Source organism: Pseudophryne corroboree, chromosome 10 (genome assembly GCF_028390025.1).
Source record: "Pseudophryne corroboree isolate aPseCor3 chromosome 10, aPseCor3.hap2, whole genome shotgun sequence".
Classification (NCBI taxonomy): Eukaryota; Metazoa; Chordata; class Amphibia; order Anura; family Myobatrachidae; genus Pseudophryne; species Pseudophryne corroboree.
This window is the reverse complement of record NC_086453.1, coordinates 189809931-189832529: the sequence shown is the minus strand read 5'-3', so window position 1 is coordinate 189832529 and position 22599 is coordinate 189809931. Positions and strand designations below refer to the sequence as shown.

At 46.0% G+C, this 22599-nt stretch overlaps 1 protein-coding gene across 1 annotated transcript in view; it reads left to right on the top strand.

The window, feature by feature from the left end:
* Positions 1 to 22068, top strand: part of LOC134965258 (uncharacterized) — a 51613-nt gene extending 29545 nt beyond the window's left edge. The window contains exons 3-4 of the mRNA XM_063941752.1: positions 20932 to 21156; positions 21713 to 22068. Of these exons, the coding sequence (XP_063797822.1) occupies positions 20932 to 21156; positions 21713 to 22068 (581 nt within the window). The remainder of the gene's footprint in view (positions 1 to 20931; positions 21157 to 21712) is intronic.
* The last annotated feature ends 531 nt before the right edge of the window (positions 22069 to 22599 follow it).

Genomic DNA, 22599 nt, shown 5'->3' with positions numbered 1-22599 from the left:
CAACCGCCATGCCGTCAAACGCAGTCGCGGTAAGTCTTGGAACAGACAAGGTCCCTGCTGGAGCAGGTCCTTTCTTAGAGGCAGATGCCACGGTTCCTCTTGGAACAGACATGGTTCTTGCTGAAAGCAAATCCCATCTTAGCTCCCGAGGCCATTAGTCCTCTGTGAGCATCTCTTGAAGTTCCGGGTACCAAGTCCCTCTTGGCCAATCCGGAGCCACGAGTATAGTTCTTACTCCTCTACGTCTTATAATTCTCAATACCTTGGTTATGAGAAACAGAGGAGGGAACACATACACCGACTGTTACACCCACGGTGTTACCAGGACGTCCACAGCTATCGCCTGAAGGTCTCGTGACCTGGCGCAATACCTGTCACGTTTTTTGTTCGGGCGGGACGCCATCATGTCCACCTTTGGTCTTTCCCAACGGTTCACAATCATGCGGAAAACTTCCCGATGAAGTTCCCACTTTCCCGGGTGGAGGTCGTGCCTGCTGAGGAAGTCTGCTTCCCAGTCATCCACTCCCGGAATGAACACTGCTGACAGTGCTAACACATGATTTTCCGCCTAGCGAAAAATCCTTGCAGTTTTGACCACTGCCCTCCTGCTTCTTGTGCCGCCCTTTCTGTTTACGTGGGCGACTGCCGTGATGTTATCCCACTGGATCAATACCGGCTGACCTTGAAGCAGAGGCCTTGCTAAACTTAGAGCATTATAAATTTGCTCTTAGCTCCAGTATATTTATGTGGAGAGAATTCTCCAGACTTGATCACACTCCCTGGAAATTTTTTCCCTGTGTGACTGCTCCCCAGCCTCTCAGGCTGGCCTCCGTGGTTACCAGCATCCAATCCTGAATGCCGAATCTGCGGCCCTCTAGAAGATGAGCACTCTGTAATCACCACAGGAGAGACACCCTTGTCCTTGGATATAGGGTTATCCGCTGATGCATCTGAAGATGCGATCCGGACCATTTGTCCAGCAGATCCCACTGAAGAGTTCTTGTGTGAAATCTGCCGAATGGAAGCGCTTCGTAATAAGCCACCATTTTTACCAGGACTCTTGTGCAATGATGCACTGACACTTTTCCTGGTTTTAGGAGGATCCCGATTAGCTCGGATAACTCCCTGGCTTTCTCCTCTGGGAGAAACACCTTTTCCTGGACTGTGTCCAGAATCATCCCTAGGACCAGCAGACGTGTCGTCGGAACAACTGCGGTTATGGAATATTTAGAATCCACCCGTGCTGTCGTAGAACTACTTGAGATAGTGCTACTCCGACCTCCAACTGTTCTCTGGACCTTGTTCTTATCAGGAGGTCGTCCATTCTCTTTGACGACGAATCCTCATTTCGGTCATTACCTTGGTAAGGACCCGGGGTGCCTTGGACAATCCAACGGCATCGTCTGAAACTGATAGTGACAGTTCTGTACCACGAACCTGAGGTACCCTTGGTGAGAAAAGCAAATTTTTGGGACATGGAGGTAAGCATCCCTGATGTCCCGGGACACTATATAGTCCCCTTGTTTGCTATCACTGCTCTGAGTGACTCCATCTGAATTTGAACCTTTGTAAGTGTTCAAAAAAGTTTTTTGATTTAGAATCGGTCTCACCTAGCCTTCTGGCTTCAGTACCACCATATAGTGTGGAACAATACCCCTTTCCTTGTTGTAGGAGGGGTATTTTTATTATCACCTGCTGGGAATACAGCTTGTGAATTATTTTCAATACTGCCTCCCTGTCGGAGGGAGACATTGGTACAGCAGACTACAGGAACCTGCGAGGGGGGAAACGCCTCGACATTCCAATCTGTACCCCTTGGATACTACTTGTAGGATCCAGGGGTCCTGTACGGTCCCAGCGTCATGCTGAGAACTTAGTAGAAGCGGCGAAGGGCTTCTATTCCTGGGAATGGGCTGCCTGCTGCAGTCTTCTTCCCTTTTCTCTATCCCTGGGCAGATATGACTCTTATAGGGACGAAAAGACTGAGGCTGAAAAGACGGTGTCTTTTTCTGCAGAGATGTGACTTAGGGTAAATAACGGTGGATTTTCCAGCAGTTGCCGTGGCCACCAGGTCCCATGGACCGACCCCAAATAACTCCTCCCCTTTATACGGCAATACATCTTTGTGCCGTTTGGAATCTGCATCACCTGACCACTGTCGTGTCCATAAACATCTTCTTGCAGATATGGACATCGCATTTACTCTTGATGCCAGAGTGCAATATCCCTCTGCGCATCTCGCATATATAGAAATGCATCCTTTAAATGCTCTATAGTCAATAAAATACTGTCCCTGTCAAGGGTATCAATATTTTTAGTCAGGGAATCCGACCAAGCCACCTCAGGTCTGCACATCCAGGCTGAGGCGATCGCTGGTCACAGTATAACACCAGCATGTGTGTGTATACATTTTAGGATATTTTTCAGCCTCCTATTAGCTGGCTCCTTAAGTACGGTCCTATCTGTAGATGGTACCGCCACTTGTTCTGATAAGCGTGTGAGCGCCTTATCCACCCTGAGGGGTGTTTCCCAACGCGCCTTAACTTCTGGCGGGAAAAGGTATACCGCCAATAATTTTCTATCGGGGGAAACCCACGCATCATCACACACTTCATATAATTTATCTGATTCAGGAAAAACTACAGGTAGTTTTTTCACCTCACACATAATACCCTTTTTTGTGGTACTTGGAGTATCAGAAATATGTAACACCTCCTTCATTGCCCTTAACGTGTGGCCCTAAAGGAAAATACGTTTGTTTCTTCACCGTCGACACTGAAATCAGTGTCCTTGTCTGGGTCTGTGTCGACCGACTGAGGTAAATGGGCATTTTACAGCCCCTGACGGTGTTTGAGACGCCTGGACAGATACTAATTTGTTCGCCGGCCCTCTCATGTCGTCAACCGGCTTACAGCGTGTTGACATTATCACGTAATTCCATAAATAAGCCATCCATTCCGGTGTCGACTCCCTAGAGAGTGACATCACCATTACAGGCAATTTGCTCCGCCTCCTCACCAACATTTACCTCATACATGTCGACACACACGTACCGACATACAGCACACACATAGGGAATGCTCTGATAGAGGACAGGACCCACTAGCCCTTTGGGGAGACAGAGGGAGAGTTTGCCAGCACACACCAAAACGCTATAATTATCCAGGGACAACCTTTATATAAGTGTTCCTCCCTTATAGCATTTTAATATATGTACATATCGCCAAATCAGTGCCCCCCCTCTCTGTTTTAACCCTGTTTCTGTAGTGCAGTGCAGGGGAGAGCCTGGGAGCCTTCCCACCAGCATTTCTGTGAGGGAAAATGGCGCTGTGTGCTGAGGAGAATAGGCCCCGCCCCCTTTTCGGCGGGCTTCTTCTCCGGAGTTTTTGATATCTGGCAGGGGTTAAATACATCCATATAGCCTCAAGGGCTATATGTGATGTATTTTTCGCCATACAGGTATTATACATTGCTGCCCAGGGCGCCCCCCCCCAGCGCCCTGCACCCTCCGTGACTGCTGTGAGAAGTGTGCTGACAACAATGGCGCACAGCTGCAGTGCTGTGCGCTACCTGATGAAGACTGAAAGTCTTCTGCCGCCTGGTTCCGGACCTCTTCATCTTCAGCATCTGCAAGGGGGGGTCGGCGGCGCGGCTCCGGGACGAACCCCAGGGCGAGCCCTGTGTTCCGACTCCCTCTGGAGCTAATGGTGTCCAGTAGCCTAAGAATCCAATCCATCCTGCACGCAGGTGAGTTGAAAATCTCTCCCCTAAGTCCCTCGATGCAGTGAGCCTGTTGCCAGCAGGACTCACTGAAAATAAAGAACCTAAAAACTTTTTCTAAGTAACTCTTTAAGAGAGCCACCTAGATTGCACCCTACTCGGACGGGCACAAAAACCTAACTGAGGCTTGGAGGAGGGTCATAGGGGGAGGAGCCAGTACACACCATGTGATCCTAAAAGCTTGCTTTTGTGCCCTGTCTCCTGCGGAGCCGCTATTCCCCATGGTCCTGACGGAGTCCCCAGCATCCACTAGGACGTTAGAGAAAATAAAGTTAAATCAAATAGTAATGATAAAAGGCTTAGCTCAGATCAGAATGAGTTTCAAGTCAAAGTCATACAGTCTCATCGCGTTTTGGCCGAAGCCCCAAGAGGGCAAAACGCGTTGAGACTGCATGACTTTGACACTGTGCGTGCGCACCCCAGGAGCCCAGTGAGATGGTAAAAGCATCTCTAGGCTGCGATCGCCTCTGCCTGATTGACAAGCAGAGGCGGTCACGGGGCAGGAGGGGGAGTGCTAATGGTGTTAGAACGCTGTTGGCAGGGCGCGGTCTGGACAACGGAGGTGATGCTTTTGCACCTGCTGAGTAGCTACCTGCCAGCGCAGCTCCTGCGCACTGACAGGCTGCCACTATCTACGTCCCTGGTTGCAGCAGCTGCGTGTGACGTCACACAGCCACTGCAACCCAGGACACAGCTAGTAGTGCCCTTCCAGTGCACAGGAGCTGCGCTGACAGGTAGCTACTCAGTGTGTGCAAAAGCATCGCCACTGTGCGATGATTTTGCACCCTTGTGGGTTGGCAGAGCCAGACATGTGGGGCGGACTAGCCCTGGGCTGGGCATCCCACGCATTTCTGAGAAACTGATCGTAGATGTGCTAAATTTAGCACATCTACGATCAGATCTGAATGACCCCCAATGTATATAGGGGGTAATTCCGACCTGATCGCTAGGGTGCGTGTTTTGCAATCAGGTAGGAGGAATTCACTGTGCAGGGGTGTGATTGCATGTGCAGGAGAGCTGCACAAACAGAAGTTTTTGCAGTCTCTGCACAGCCCAGGACTTACTCAGCTGCTGTGATGATTGGGGCCAGAGCTGACGTCAGAATCCCTCCCTCCAAATGCCTGGTCCATGTTGTGCTTTTCCAGACACTCCTCAAAAACAGTCAGTTGCCACCCACAAATGCCCTCTTCCTGTCAATCTCCTTGCGTTCACCGGTGCAATGGGATTTTTAGCACCATCCCATCGCTGCCCTGCGCTCCCCATCACTGCGGACCATCGCGTTTACGTATTGCAGTACATATGCATGTGCAGTTCAGACCTGATCGCCTGCTGTGCGAAAACACACAGCAGCGATCAGGTCTGAATTGACCCATTGTACTGTGCAAAAGTTTTAGGCAGGTTTGGAAAAAATGCTGCAAAGTAAGAATGCTTTCAAAAAATAGAAGTGTTAATAGTGTATGTATGTATGTATGTATGTATGTATGTATGTATGTATGTATGTATGTATTTGTATATACATATATATAGATACTGGTGCAAGCCTTAATTTAGGGGAGTGCACTGTACATTATATGCGCCTGAGGTCTGTGGAAGGGGTTATTTAAGGTGAGCACTTTTTTGCCTTTTTGTTGGGTACACATGCCTGACGAAGGGCATTAAAGCCCAAAAAGCTTGCTAAAGGGGGGAAAAAAACTAAAGGAAACTCGTGTTCATGTGTACTCATTAAGCCTTAATTTTGGGGCTTGTACTCTAATATATATATATATATATATATATAGATAGATATCCAAATGGCCAGCACCCTCCTTCAAATGTAACATCTGCCGCGGTGCATACTAAAAGCTAAATACCAGTTCCAGTAGATACTGTAGCACTCATCGGATTTCGCATTATGAGGGTACATGAGCACGAGTTTCCATTCCCGCAGCTGTCCAGCGTCTGAGGTCTGTGGAAGGGGTTATTTAAGGTGCGCACTTCTTTGACTTTTTGTTTTTACACGTTGCCTGACGAAGGGCATTGAAGCACGAAAGCTTGCTAAAGGAAAAAAAAAAGCCAAAGGAAACTCGTGTTCATGTGCACTCTTTAAGCTTTAATTTAGGGGAGTGTACTGTACATTATATTTTATATCCAGATTGTAGCCGGCACTCCAGTGTATACAGTCAATATTGCCATGGTGCCTTCCACAGATGTCAGGATGGCCAAATATGCAGAGATAAAATATAGGCGGCACTCACAGGACTTGTATGTAGCAAAGTTACAGATATTATTATTTATTTATTACCAGTTATTTATATAGCACACACATATTCCGCAGAGCTTTACAGAGAATATTTTGGCCATTCACATCAGTCCCTGCGCCAGTGGAGCTTACAATCTATATTCCCTACCACATGTACACACACATTCACGCTAGGGTTAATTTTGTAGGGAGCCAATTAACCTACCAGTATATTTTTGATTGTGGGAGGAAACCGGAGTACCCGGAGGAAACCCACGCAAGTACGAGGAGAATATACAAACTCCACACAGTTAGAGCCATGGTGGGAATCGAGCCCATGACCTCAGTGCTGTGAGGCAGTAATGCTAACCATTACGCCATCCGCTGTGGTCAACGCTTCAGTTTTAATCTTTGAAAACTTTCGTCCTAACTCGTGTTCATGTGTACTCATTGAGCCTTAATTTACATTATATATATACTGTACATTATATATATATATAATATAAATATATATATATATATATATATATATATATACACCCCGCACATTATATACATTACTGTACATTATATATTATATATATATATATATATATACCCCGCACTTTCTATACCTGTCCTATTTTGTCATGTACTGTAAGTGCAGTTTTCTTGTTTGCTCATTTTATTATGTACTGTGTAATGGGCGCTGCGGATCCCTTGTGGCACCATATAAATAAAGGATAATAATAGTAATAATAATAATAATAATAATAATAATTTTATATATATATATATATATATATATATATAAATAATATATCCAACTGGCCGGCACCCTTCTTCACATGTAACATCTGCTGCTATGCATATATACAGGTAAAAAACAGTTCCAGTAGATAGCACTTATTGGACTTCGCATACTGAGGGTACATGAACACGAGTTTCCTTTCCCGCATCTGAAGTCTGTGGAAAGGGTTATTTAAGGTGAGCACTTCTCTGTCTTTTTGTTTGTACATGTTGCCTGACGAAGGGCATTAAAGCCTGAAAGTTTGCTTAAGGAAAAAAAAAAAGCTAAAGGAAACTCGTGTTCATGTACACTCATTATGCGAAGTCCAATGAGTGCTATCTACTGGAACTGGTAAATATATATATATATATATATATATATACATACAGTACTCTGTGTAAGTTTTAGGCAGGTGTGGAAAAAATGTTACAAAGTAAGAATGGTATCTAAAATAGAAGTGTTAATAGTTTATTTTTTTATCAATTAACAATATACAGTACAAAGTGAATGAACAGAAGAGAAATGTAATACATATACACAGTATTATGCAGAAGTAGTACAAAAGTAGCCTGTTAATAGTCCTAGAAAAGGAAAACACTTGACCTATTAGCAGCTAGATAGATATTCAGATACACCTTTTGTTTTATAATAAAGGAAATGAAAGAACCTGTTTTGCAGGTAAGCTCATTTGTACAAAGTGTTCTCTTCAAATAGAACTCCACGTTAGTCTCATGTATAAATGCAATACAATTTACTGCAGCAAGGGTTTATCCAGAACTTTGTGTACCCCATAGAAACATTTTGAAAGAACCCCTGTCCCATCTCTTCTAGAGAAACACCTCTCAGCAGCAGATGTTAATGTTATGCCTCATAGTAGTGCCCTAGTTACTACTATGTCCCATAATAGTGCCCTAGGTACTATTATGCCATGAGTAGGGCCCTAGTTCACATTACTGTATGTCACATTGTAGGGCTGCCAGTACACATTATGCCACACTATAGTGCCTCCACTCAGTGGCGTAAGGATTTTAAGATTTCTGTTTAGATGAAAACTGATTTAGATTTAGGGTCACCAGAACTAAAAGCTTTAGAGGACAGTAGAGAAACTAAAGGCTTACTTCACTTAAACTACTGTAACTTAAATTTACAAAGAATATGATCAGCATCAATGTGACATAAACAACTCACATTGATATATTAAAAATGCATTTATAAATACTAAAACAAAAATAAAAAAAAACAAAATCATATTCAATAAATAAATCAATGAACAATACAAGCTAGTGGGGAATTCAACTGTGGGTGAATAGCATTTAAAATTGACAGAGGGACGGGATGCCGGACAATCTGTGACTTTTTTTTAAAGCAGACATGCCCTGTAAATAATTGCTGCTTTAAAAAGACATCTGAGATTGGCTAGCATTCCGCACATCCGGAAATCTAGGACGCTATTACAGCTCGCCTTTAATTCCAAAATTTATCTCCAATGGTATATTTATTTATTATTACTTTATTAACAGTTTCTTATATACTGCAACATATTCCATCGTGCTTTACAATAGGAACAAAATTAATAGAACAAAACTGGGTAATAACAGATGGGATTAGCATGAAATGCTGGTGGACAGGATCCTGGCTGTCATGATCCCGACAGTGGGATCCTGTATGCCGTAATGCTGGCAGCGGGCCATGCGATAGAATGCCCCTTGTGGGCTCACTGCACTTGCCATGCTGCGGGCACGGTGGCTCACTGCGCTTGCCAGAGGTTCTATTCTCCTTCTTTGAGTATCGTGGACTCCCACAGAGGGAGAATAAACTGTGACACCAGTATTCTGGCGGCAGCATTTCACCTCTAGTCAGGATTCCGGTGTCAGCATTGTGACTGCGGGGATCCTGACTAGCGGTATTTTAATTGCTTCCATAACAGAAAGACATAAGATGTAGGAAGGCCTGGCTCACAAGCTTACAATCTATAAGGAAAAAGGTATAAAAAGCATTACATGATTTAATGTACAATACAATGCATACAAACATAAATAATTTATATATCACCTCTGGTTTCGGCTCGGTTGATGTGAGGTGCCTCTCACATCAGCTCCAGTGCTGACCCCCTGTTTTACCCTGCTAGGGCCCCTCCTGGCCCACCTACTAACCTGCCGACCCTTCACTCTTCAGCGGCGGCTCCTGGACACGATACAGGTGACTTTTCAGCCTCCTGCGTCACCCGCTCCACGAGCCATCCCGCCCACTGTGCCCGGACCCTGACTGCCGGCTATACGGGGGAACGTCTCCTCATCTCCTCTCCAGCACTTGTTTCCACAGGAACGCCAGCGCTGCCAGCCCCACTGTCTCATATACACGGCTCCGGGATATAATCTCCCTTACCCAGCTGGCTGCATCGGGGTGCTGACATCACCAACTCAGGCTCCATGGGCCAAGACACCCGGGCTCTGTCTGATTCTTCACAAGGATCTTGTTCTCGACCAATCTCCTGGCTGCTTGCCCCTTGCCTCCATTTACAGCTTCAGGAACAGGATCACAGCAGTGAGATGTGCTACGGGCTCTTCAGCTGACAGCAGCAAAAACATAAATAGTGCCATTCTGCGCCCTGTGGTAAACTTTTATAACTGGTTTCTGGTGGGCTGGGAGATATCTCCATTACCTGTTGCCCCTACTATTGCCCCCTATCACTGGGGTAAACTCCACGCTTCCCCACAAGCTTTTGGCTATACTTAGTTACTTTTCAGGCCAGGACTTACTATTTTGTGCTTCCGTGTCCCTCCATGGACAAATACTTATCAGGCACAATGCCTGGAAAACATCCCTATGCAGGGACGGCTGCGGACATGGACAATCCTTCTATCAGCCTCCCTCAATTGTTGTTGCCTTCTACTGCTTCTTCTTTGATTCAACAACCCACTGCAACCACCACTCCAGCAAATCATAACCCCCCCCCCCTTCCCCCCACCCCCCCCCCCCCTTCCTCTCTTACATATGCTGATGTGGTACAAGCTGTGAGGGAAACAGTGCAGCCTATGCTAAAGGAACAAGCTGCACTTCATGCTGCTGCACTCCAACAAGCAGTCACGGACATTAAGAGCCAATGCAAACAATTGGCCAAGAGAGTCTTGGTGGTGGAACACACTGCCAGGGAAAATTTTCAAGCCATTTCCTCCCTACAAGACCTCACTGCTCAGCTGAAACAATCTGACACGCAAGTATGGGCTAAATTAGACGATATGGAGAAGTTTCCCTTCCCTGCCACTGCTAACACTATCTGACTGGTCGCATCCTGTGCGACCAGGTCAGATAGAGCACTTGCAGGCATGGTCGCCTCTGATGCAACCATGCCAGGCAAGTGGTTAAAGGGCCGGCCCTATACCATTTTTTGAAGCAGACCCTTCATGAACTACTTGATATCCAAGATACTTGTTCTGACCTTGTAATTGAGCGGGCCCATCAGACAGAACAGATGCGTGACTCTTCTTCTTCTAGGCCCAGGGCTGTTTTGTTCAGATGCCTGAATTTTATCCACAAGGAAACTATCTGGTCCGCTTCTAGAAGGGGGAGAGATCTTACGTGGAATGGCAACAAACTTCTTATTTTTCAGAATTATTCCCCTGAACTGACGCGACTCCGTAAAACCTTCACCCCGGTGTGTTCCCAACTGGTCCAGGATGGGAGGAAATTTTCCTTGCTTTATCCGGCTTGTCTAAGAATCTTCGATGGCATGACCTTCAAAGATTTTACTTCAGCTGAAGATGCAGCGGCTTATGTGAGAGAGCAGTCACACCCTTCGGCGGAAGCCGACACTTGAGGTTATTCCCTTGCATTTGTAGGATGTCCTTGGTATCTGTCTATTATGTTCTTGCACCTCTTCTGGAATCAATATATATAGACTTTTTTCAGCCTTATTGTCACTATATTGCTGATGTCTCTGTTAGATTATTCATACTGGTGGTGATTTATCAGTTTTCCATTTGTCTTTTTGTCTCTACCCTTTCCTTCTTTGGTTATTTTGCTGTACTCACTCTCTTTATCCCCACGAAATGTTTTACTGTGTCCCTTGTTTTCTTTTCAACCCCATGATAATATTGCTACCCCTTCCTTATATTCTTGTTCATTATTGATGTGGCAGTACTTCTTTTTTTGATTATATGTGTTAGGGTTGTCGGTTAAGTTTTCATCCTCTGTTCTTTAAATGGGGCAGTTTTGGCTGGGAGCTTCGCCTTTCTGACAAACTTGCCCCATGTTTTATCTCAATTACCTGAATTGTGAAGTTATTTTTCTTCCAGTTGTTGTTGGAGTACTACTTGTACTCCTCTTTTTTTCTCTTCTTCTTTCCCCCTTCCTCCTCCCACTTTCCCGTTGTTTCTCAATGATACTGTTTGCGGAGTCTGTGTCATCTGTTTATTATTTGTTCTTTCTAATGTATGGCATCGATTAAGGTGGGCTCTTGGAATGTGGGAGGTATCCACTCCCTGATCAAGCGTAAGAAACTACTCCTCTATTTAAACAAACAACATTTAGATTTAATACTATTACAAGAGACACACTTAACACTCTCAGAAACACTGAAATTTGCTACCCTGGGATGGACAGTTCTTGCAACTGCCCCCTATTCTTGCAAAGCCAGGGGGGTCGCTTTGCTGGCTAAAAAACGACTCCCTATAGAAATATCTCATACTGATATTGACCCTGAAGGTAGATATGTACTGGTTACTCTCTCCCTCTTTAACTCTCAGTATACTTTTTGTAACGTCTATGCCCCTAACTCTCATCAGGCTACATTTTTCCGCATGATACTACGCAAACTGAACACTTTTATGCCCAGTTATTTACTTTTAAAGGGCGACTTTAATGTGGTTTCCGCTTCATTTATGGACTCTAATTCTACTGCATGTAGAAGACCTCTCCCTAAGATTGGCGTCCCTTTTCTATCACAAGAATTGTGTCACAACTGAGGGCCTGAGCTGACGGGAGGCAGCCTCAGTTGTAGGGGCTGAGATGTAACGGAACCTGGGAGGTTGTATCAGACCCCTAGACATGTAAGTAACATGTAGAATAACTGCCCGAAGGCGTGACCACGACAACCAGGATAAAAGTCAATGATGTTTATTATGACAAACTCCGTAACACAGCAGCAGTAAAAGGAAACATAAAAGTCAACAGAGGATAAATACAATTCCTGAGTACTACAGGGTGTCAAGGGCCACAGGCACTGGTAGTGTGAGACAGTTCTTATAATCTTCTAGTTGGAAAGTCCTTACCAGGCCTGACTGTAGCAATGGAGAGAGCCCAGGATCGTACCAGCCGGTGTTCCAGGAAAGGCTGGGCTGTTGAAGATAAAACGGCTGCTGAGGATACTGGCTGGAACCAGACTGTTGTTGGTACGGAGTGGATACTGGCTGGGACCAGTTAAATAATAAACGAACTTGAGAGCGATGAAATAATAATGAAGTTTGGAGTTTGAGAGCGGTGAAATAATAATACCGGTGGAGAGTGGTAAACTGCAGAAAGGACACCGGCCCTTTAAGAGAAGCTGTACACTGCTGGAAGCTGGGCTGGAAGCAGGTGATTGTTTGAGAGCGGTGAAATAATAATACCGGTGGAGAGTGGTAAACTGCAGAAAGGACACCGGCCCTTTAAGAGAAGCTGTACACTGCTGGAAGCTGGGCTGGAAGCAGGTGATTGTTTGAGAAAACAGGTGAGTCCAGAATGGATCGGAGAGTCAGGCTACACCGCAGATGGAATGCTGGTGCGGGTCTCTATAGCAGAAGTCTGGAGACAGGAGCTGGAACCTGGAAGACAACCACAGGAGAGAGACAAACTGGAACTAGGTTAGACAACCAAAGCACTGACGCCTTCCTTGCTCAGGCACAGCTTACTTATACCTGCAGCAAGGAAGGGGTTGGCTAGGCAATTATGCAAATCAACAATACAGACAGCAGATTGGTGGAAATGATCAGATGACAAAATCCAAGATGGCTGCGCCCATGCAGACACTTGGAGGGAAGTTTGGTTTGTAATCCATGTGAGAATTGAAACAGTAATGGCGACGCCGGCCACAGGAGACAGTAGACGCCAGACTAACAAGCGCACATTTAACCACGCGGGCACAGCGGAGGCCGCAGCTGATGAAATCACCACTCTGACATTCTGCATGTGGAAACTCAGGAACAGCGGGATCCGGTCCTGGAACGCTGAGCCAGCCTTAGGAGGCATCTGAAGGGTAAGTAATGGCGTCCAGATACCCGGATCGTGACAGCACCTTCCCCTTTAGGAGTGGCCCCAGGACACTTCTTAGGCTTTAAAGGAAACTTTGCGTGGAAATTTCGGACCAAGGCAGGAGCATGGACGTCTGAGGCATTGGTCCAAGAGCGTTCTTCAGGACCATAGCCCTTCCAGTCAATGAGGTATTGTAACTGACCGTAACGGAAACGTGAGTCCAAAATCTTGGCCACCTCGTACTCGACTCCCCGTTGAGTCTGAACTTTGGGAGCTGGAGGAAGTGCGGAATGAAACCGATTCAGGATCAGCGGTTTCAACAAAGAAACATGAAATGTCCTGGGTATTTTCAAGAAGGATGGTAACTGTAACCTGTAGGCAACAGGATTGATGACTTGTTCAATCTTGAAGGGTCCGATGTAGCGAGGTGCAAATTTCATGCTGGGAACTCTCAACCTCAAATTCTTCGTGGACAACCACACACGATCACCCACCTTGAGAGCAGGAACCGCTCTACGCTTCCTATCGGCAAACTTCTTATACCTGAATGAGGCTTTAAGCAGGACATTCCTCCAGTTATTTGAAAACTGACGCAAGGTGACATCCACTGCTGGAACAGAAGTTGCGGGAAGCGGTTGGAATTCTGGGACTTTAGGGTGGAATCCATAATTAATGAAGAATGGTGTAGAAGAAGATGAGGAATGGTATTGATTGTTGTGGCTGAACTCGGCCCAAGGAAGGAGTTGAACCCAGTCATCTTGAGAGGAAGACACATATATATACGGAGGAAGGCCTCCAAGTCCTGATTCACCCTCTCGGTTTGACCATTGGTCTGAGGATGGTAAGCCGTGGAAAACTTTAACTTGACTTGGAGGGCTTGACACAAACTTCGCCAAAATTTGGCTACAAATTGTACTCCACGATCCGAGATGATCTCTTCAGGAAGACCGTGAAGTCGGAAGATCTCTTGTATAAACACTTGAGCCAACTTGGAAGCTGACGGAAGACCGGTGAGAGGGATGAAATGTGCCATCTTGGTGAACCGGTCAACTACCACCCAGATGGTATTAAACTTGTTGCAGATAGGTAGATCGGAAACAAAGTCCATCGACAAATGGGTCCATGGTCGACGGGGAACAGATAATGGAACCAGTTGCCCCGCAGGCGACTGGCGGGAGACTTTGTGTTGGGCACACTTTGGGCAGGAGGCAATAAATTCCATAACGTCCTTCTTCAGAGTTGGCCACCAGTAGGACCTAGAAATAAATTCAAGGGTTTTCTGAATGCCTGTATGTCCAGCAAAACGGGAAGCATGGGCCCAATGCATGAGCTTCTTCCTTAGAACTGGCTTAACAAAACTTTTCCCTGGTGGAGGCGTAGAGTCCATCCCTACCGTGGAGAATGCCAACGGATTAATAATAGGATGCTTGTCTGCAGACTCGGACTCATTTTCTTGCTCCCATGAGCGGGAAAGGGCATCGGCCTTACGATTCTGAGAACCCGGACAGAACTGGAGTTTAAAGTCAAACCTAGAGAAGAAAAGTGCCCATCTGGCCTGACGAGGATTCAGACATTGTGCGCCTTTGAGATATAAAAGATTTTTGTGGTCGGTAAGTATGGTGATTGAGTGGGAAGCTCCCTCCAACAGGTATCTCCACTCCTCCAGAGCGAACTTGATGGCTAGCAACTCCTGATCGCCAATGGCATAGTTGCGCTCAGCTGGGGAGAACTTCCGGGAGAAGAAACTGCAAGGATGTAGATGTCCATCTTTGGCCCTCTGGGATAACACTGCTCCTACTCCAACGGAGGAGGCATCTACCTCTAAGATAAAAGGAGAGTCGGTGTCGGGCTGTTTCAGAACTGGTGCAGAGATGAACCGTTGCTTCAGAAGGTGAAAGGCCTGTGTAGCTTCCTCGGACCACTTGGACGGATTAGCACCTTTCTTGGTTAATGCAGTGATAGGCGCCACAATGGTGGAAAAGTCTTGTATAAATTTTCTATAATAATTGGCGAACCCTAAGAACCTCTGGACCCCTTTGAGGCTTAAGGGTATAGGCCAATTCTGGATTGCTTGGAGTTTCTCAGGATCCATCTCTAGTCCGGAACCGGACACAATGTAACCTAGAAACGGAATGGTTTTAACTTCAAACACACACTTCTCCAATTTACAATAGAGGTGATTGACACGGAGACGGGAAAGAACCTCTTTTACCCAGAAACGATGATCTTCGAGATTATTAGCAAAGATGAGGATGTCGTCTAGATAAACCACGACATGGCGGTACAAGATGTCCCTGAAAATCTCATTCACGAAGTGCTGGAAGACTGCTGGAGCGTTGCTCAATCCGAAGGGCATGACGAGGTACTCATAATGTCCGTCACGGGTGTTAAAGGCGGTCTTCCACTCGTCACCCTCATGGATTCGGATGAGATTGTAGGCACCCCTCAAGTCCAGCTTTGTGAAAATGGTTGCACCACTAACTCTATCAAAGAGCTCGGTAATCAGGGGTAAAGGGTATCGGTTCTTGACGGTAATGTCGTTCAGACCTCTGTAGTCGATGCACGGACGCAGACCACCGTCTTTCTTCTTAACGAAGAAGAAGCCTGCGCCGGCTGGAGAAGAAGATGGTCGGATGAAACCCTTCGCCAGGTTCTCTTTGATGTACTCTTCCATGGAGTATGTCTCAGGCAGAGACAACGGATAAGTTCGGCCTCGCGGTGGAACCTTCCCTGGAATGAGATCGATTGGGCAGTCCCATTCTCTATGAGGAGGAAGGATATCAGCAGAGGCTTTACTGAACACGTCCGTGAAGTCTTGATATGGAGGAGGCGGAACATCAGATGACCTGGGGAAGGAAGAACAAACAGGAAGAACTTTGGCTAAACAAGTCTCAGCACAGGAGGGACCCCATGCCAGTATTTGCGTAGTCGTCCAGTCAATTGATGGGTTGTGGAGACGGAGCCATGGAAGGCCTAAAACCACTGGATGTGTGGCTCTTGGAATCACTAAAAAAGAAATATACTCAGAATGAAGAACTCCCACTCTCAGACGAACTGGAAGAGTCCTTAAGGAAATGACTGCGTCAAAAATCTTGCTGCCATCCACGGCAGTCAAAGAGATGGACGAGGACAGTCTCTCGGTGGGTAGGGACCACCGTTTAACATAAGCTTCGGTTATGAAATTCCCAGCTGCTCCGGAATCAAGGAGGGCAATGACGTTCCTGTAACGTTGAGCAATTTGGAGCGACACTGGGAGGTTACAGTCATGAGGAGATGGAGAGGAGATCATTACTCCTAGCCGGCCCTCTCCTTGGCGAGCTAGGATCTGGAGTTTCCCGGACGTTTGGGACAGGCATTGATAGTGTGCGACGGAGCTGCACAGTAGAGACAGAGAGACTCAGAGAGACGTCTTCGGCGCTCAGCGGGAGTTAGACGGGAACGACTAATTTGCATAGGCTCATCCTTGGATGGAGATGGTTGACGAGGAGGAGGAGCAGAAGATTTAGGAGTAGATGATCTTCCTCGCTCGGTTGCTCTCTCTCTGAAACGTAGATCAACCTTCGTGCAAAGAGAAATTAGCTCATCCAACTTAGAGGGCAAGTCTCTGGTAGCTAACTCATCCTTGATGCGTTCTGATAAGCCATGCCAGAATGCAGCATACAGGGCCTCGTCGTTCCATGCCAGTTCGGATGCCAGGATTTTAAACTGTATAAGATACTGTCCCACAGTACGTGTTCCCTGGCGTAAACGGAGAATCTCAGATGAAGCAGATGTTATCCGGCCTGGCTCGTCGAAGATGTGCCTGAATGTAGCTACAAAGTCAGTATAGGAGGATAGCAGGGGATCAGACTTCTCCCATAAAGGTGATGCCCAGTCAAGGGCTGAGCCACTGAGAAGGGAGATGATATAGGCAATTTTGGTACGGTCACTGAAGAAATTGCCAGGTAGAAGCTCAAAGTGGATTTCACATTGATTGAGAAATCCCCTGCAGAACCTTGGAGATCCATCAAATTTTGCTGGCGTTGGAAGATGAAGATGTGGACTGGAAATGGGTAAGGTGGGTGGGGTTACAGCTGGTGTCACTGTAGTGGACGCACCGGACGTGCCAGGTCCACGGAGGGTCGTTTGAATCCCATCCAGCCGTGTAAAGAGATCCTGGAGACAGCGGATGATGTGGCCCTGTGCAGCCTCCTGATGTTCAAGTCGGGCTGCCAGTTCTTGCATCGGCCTGGTCGCTTGATCCTGGTCTCCGGCTGGATTCATTTGGTCAGTGCTTACTGTCACAACTGAGGGCCTGAGCTGACGGGAGGCAGCCTCAGTTGTAGGGGCTGAGATGTAACGGAACCTGGGAGGTTGTATCAGACCCCTAGACATGTAAGTAACATGTAGAATAACTGCCCGAAGGCGTGACCACGACAACCAGGATAAAAGTCAATGATGTTTATTATGACAAACTCCGTAACACAGCAGCAGTAAAAGGAAACATAAAAGTCAACAGAGGATAAATACAATTCCTGGGTACTACAGGGTGGCAAGGGCCACAGGCACTGGTAGTGTGAGACAGTTCTTATAATCTTCTAGTTGGAAAGTCCTTACCAGGCCTGACTGTAGCAATGGAGAGAACCCAGGATCGTACCAGCCGGTGTTCCAGGAAAGGCTGGGCTGTTGAAGATAAAACGGCTGCTGAGGATACTGGCTGGAACCAGACTGTTGTTGGTACGGAGTGGATACTGGCTGGGACCAGTTAAATAATAAACGAACTTGAGAGCGATGAAATAATAATGAAGTTTGGAGTTTGAGAGCGGTGAAATAATAATACCGGTGGAGAGTGGTAAACTGCAGAAAGGACACCGGCCCTTTAAGAGAAGCTGTACACTGCTGGAAGCTGGGCTGGAAGCAGGTGATTGTTTGAGAGCGGTGAAATAATAATACCGGTGGAGAGTGGTAAACTGCAGAAAGGACACCGGCCCTTTAAGAGAAGCTGTACACTGCTGGAAGCTGGGCTGGAAGCAGGTGATTGTTTGAGAAAACAGGTGAGTCCAGAATGGATCGGAGAGTCAGGCTACACCGCAGATGGAATGCTGGTGCGGGTCTCTATAGCAGAAGTCTGGAGACAGGAGCTGGAACCTGGAAGACAACCACAGGAGAGAGACAAACTGGAACTAGGTTAGACAACCAAAGCACTGACGCCTTCCTTGCTCAGGCACAGCTTACTTATACCTGCAGCAAGGAAGGGGTTGACTAGGCAATTATGCAAATCAACAATACAGACAGCAGATTGGTGGAAATGATCAGATGACAAAATCCAAGATGGCTGCGCCCATGCAGACACTTGGAGGGAAGTTTGGTTTGTAATCCATGTGAGAATTGAAACAGTAATGGCTACGCCGGCCACAGGAGACAGGAGACGCCAGACTGACAAGCGCACATTTAACCACGCGGGCACAGCGGAGGCCGCGGCTGATGAAATCACCACTCTGACATTCTGCATGTGGAAACTCAGGAACAGCGGGATCCGGTCCTGGAACGCTGAGCCAGCCTTAGGAGGCATCTGAAGGGTAAGTAATGGCGTCCAGATACCCGGATCGTGACAAATTGATGCTAACTGATGCCTGGAGAGCTCTTCACCCTATTGATAGGGACTTCACATGTTAATCTGCCGCTCATGGATCACTCTCTCGAATTGATTATATTCTTTTATCTGACCGTCTCTTTTCTAATATAATTTATGCTAACATTGAGCCAATGTTTCTTTCTGACCATTCTCTTATCTGGGTATCCTTTTCTTCTTCTTTAGATATGGGCTCCTATAAACTCTGGCACTTCCCTTCTTATTTCGCTTCTTTCTTGGTCTTCCACAGCAAGCTTGATGCGTATTGGGAGGAGTTCAGACTTGATAATCTCTCCACTATGGATTCGGACCCTATTCTCTTTTGGCAAACATATAAGGCTGTGATTAGGGGTTGTATAATTCAATATGTCTCACAGACTAAAAAAGAACGTGCCTCCGAATATAAACTTCTCCAGTCTCAATTAACAGCAGCCTACCAAATCTATAAGACCTCCCCGACTCTGGGTAACAAATCTGGTTTTGTTTTAGCTAAGCACAAATTTGATTGCCTCCTTGCTTCTATGGGTGATAAACATTCTTTTTATAAAGATCATAGTTTTTATAAGTTCGGTAACAAAACTGGCCGACTACTCTCCAACTTAATGAAATCCTCCACACCCTCATCTCTTATACACTCTATCCAGCGTCCTGATAACACCTATGCCTTCACTGGTAAAGATATTGCCTCCATATTTCAAAATTTCTATACCGATATTTATACCCAACCACCCAGAGATACTTCCGGTGAGCAGTGGCGGTTCTTGCCACGGGCAAGCAGGACTTTTGCCCGGGGCGCCGCCTTCCGGAGGGCGCTGGCGCCATCCGGAGGGCGCCGCACCGTGGCAAGATCCGCCACTGCTGCCCGCTGTGTCCCCCGTCCGCCTCCGCTGCCCGCTGCCGTCCCCGTCCTCGGCGTCTCCTGTGAAGGGAACTAGACGCTATGCGTCTAGTTTCCCTTCGTGGAGAGTAACTGCTGAGCGGTGCGCGATGACGTCATCGCGCACCGCACAGCAAAGGTCCTCTCCACGAAGGGAACTAGACGCATAGCGTCTAGTTTCTCTTCGTGGAGAGGACCTTTTGCTGTGCGGTGCGCGATGACGTCATCGCGCACCGCTCAGCATTCAAGCGGCGCTTTCAATGTACAGGGGGCGTGACTCACCACGCCCCCTGTATTAGGCCACGCCCCTTTCCTGCCCGGGGCGCTCTGCGCCCTTGAACCGGCCCTGCCGGTGAGCTTTCTTTCTGGGAGTCAATTGATGTCCCTTCCATACCTACTGACTCTCATGCCACTATATGTGCACCATTCACACCTCAGGAAATTGAAGCCACCATCAAACAGCTAAAACCCGTGAAGTCTCCTGGTCCAGATGGATTCTCGGGAGAGTATTATAGAATACTACTCTCAAGACTCGTAGACCCATTAGTATTAGTTTTTAACGCCCTACTTACTGCTCCTTCTATGCCTCAATATTTTAATGATGCTATTATCCATCTGCTGCCTAAAACCAGGCAGGAACCCCCACTTACTTGGCTCTTACAAGCCAATATCTCTACTCAATGTAGACTAAAAATTATTCACTAAACTTCTGGCAGATAGGATTAAATTTCTGATACCGGGGTGATTAATTCGGACCAGACAGGCTTCGTGGTTGGTAGATATTCCTCGGCTAACATTCGCAAGGTTATTGCAGCTTCCCATTGGATGAGCTCCTCTTTAGATACTACAGCTTCCTTTTTATTATCACTCGACGCTGAGAAAGCATTCGATTTGGTTTCCTGGGAACACTTACTCACTACCCTTAATAAATTTTATTTTCCTTGTCAATTAATCTCTCTTATACGTACACTATATATGAATTCCCTAATTATATGTAATGGATACTTGTCAGCCCCTATACTTCCAAGGAGAGGCACCAGACAGGGATGCCCCCTTACCCCCGTTTCATTTGCATTGGCCATTGAACCATTAGCGATTGCTCTCCGCAGCCTTCCTGATTTTCAAGGCATACGTGTTGCTCATCATTCCCTCAAATTGGCGTTATTTGTGGATGACATGTTGATGTTCCTTTCTGACCCTTTCATCTCCATCTCAGCCATTCTACACTCCATTAATTCTTTTGGCCTCTTTTCAGGTTTTAAAATCAATTATGACAAGTCTGAGCTCCTCCCATTATCCTCTTCTGCATCTGCTCTTCTCACTTCTCTCCCTCCTCTCCTGTCCTGTCTATATTCAAGCACCATAAGTCCAGGTTAAAATATTTGGGCATATATATTTCGCCCTCTTTGTCCAATATTTATGCTCTTAATTTCACTCCTGTTTTACAGGCCATTGCAACACAATTAGAAACATGGACATCTCTACCCATGTCCCTTATGGGGACTATGTTTTACTAAAAAGTATTATTTTCCCCAAACTTTCCTATCTTATCCAGATGCTACCATACGCTTTGACGAAACCAGACATCAGACACTGTGAGAAACTTTTTACCAAATTTCTATGGTCAGGCAAGAAACCTCGTGTGGCCCTGGCCAAACTTAAACTTCGCAAAAGTGCGGGTGGCCTGTCTATGCCTGATATATCTGCGTTAACCAAGGCTGTAGCATTTAGGTATATTTTTGACTGGTTTCTTTCTCACTCTACCTATTCTAACTTTACTTTGGAACAAAATCTCTGCGCTCCTTATGATCTTCGTGCTCTCCTACATACCCCTAAATCTGCTCTTCCTATGTCTATTCGTACTAACCCTCTCTTTTGGGATACCTATTTAGCATGGTGGTCTGTAAACAAATCACTTAGGAGAAACCCGGCTCATTCTAAATTTATCCCCTTTTGGGGTAACCCCTGTTTCCCAGCAGCTTTAGACAATGTGAGGTTCTTTCAATGGTGACATAAAGGCATTGCACTAATCAAGGACGTGTTTGATCCTGGGGGTGTACTATTGTCCTTTTCTGACTTAATTAATAAATATCAGATCCCGCGTTCAGACTTTTTTATGTACTTGCAGTTATTACATTATGTCCTCTCTTTACCCCCACCATATGATCCGACCCTTGGCGCTGACCCTTTTATGCAAACTGTTGCTTTAGTCTCACTTTCCCCTTACAGAACCTTATTTATATTGGGACATCCTCTCTGGATTTGAATCAAAGCTTTGGGCATCGACTGTTAAGGCCTGGAAGATGGATAACCTCTCCCCTATATCACACAAACTACTGACAGATAATTTCTCTGCTATCCTCAAAGTGCTCCACTCGACACAGCTTCAGGAGACACATATTAAATTCACACATAGAGACTACATCACACCTGGCCAACGAAAACATATGGTTCCTGCTGAATCTGGTCATTGTCTAAAGTGTGGAATGGTCTTTTCTTACACTGTTTCTGGAACTGCCCCAAGATTAAAAAATTCTGGTACAAAGTCTTATGGTTTATTAACTCAACATTTCATCTTAAACTAAAGTTGAATTGCAAGGCAATGCTTGGATTGATTTTCTCGGATTGGGATATCCCATCACAATGCAAACAGCTTATGCAATTACTACCTGTATATATTATTCTAACCTTGGGGAAAAAGTTGATCCTTACTAATTGGAATGTCAAATCTCCCCCCAGGCCTGACACTCTACGTTAACGCCTTATTTATACCTTATATATAGACTTCCAATCCACTCTACCCAATGTTGAATGTAATGTTATATGCTTCTATAAAAAATGGGGCCCATTTATAGAATCTTTGGATTCTTCCCAACAACAACATGTGCTATCTTTATTTGATTCAACAACATGGTTCTTACTACGTCGCATCACCTCCGACCTTTAAATATGTTTGCTCTTTATGTTGCCGATTATGAATCTGACCTGATATGTAAATTATTTTCTGATAATTGATACTCACCTTGTTGTATACTCAGCATAAGAATGTTTATCTATGATCTTTGCTGGCACAGTCTCCGTACCCTCTGTCCCTCCCTCCCCTCCCCCCATCCTCA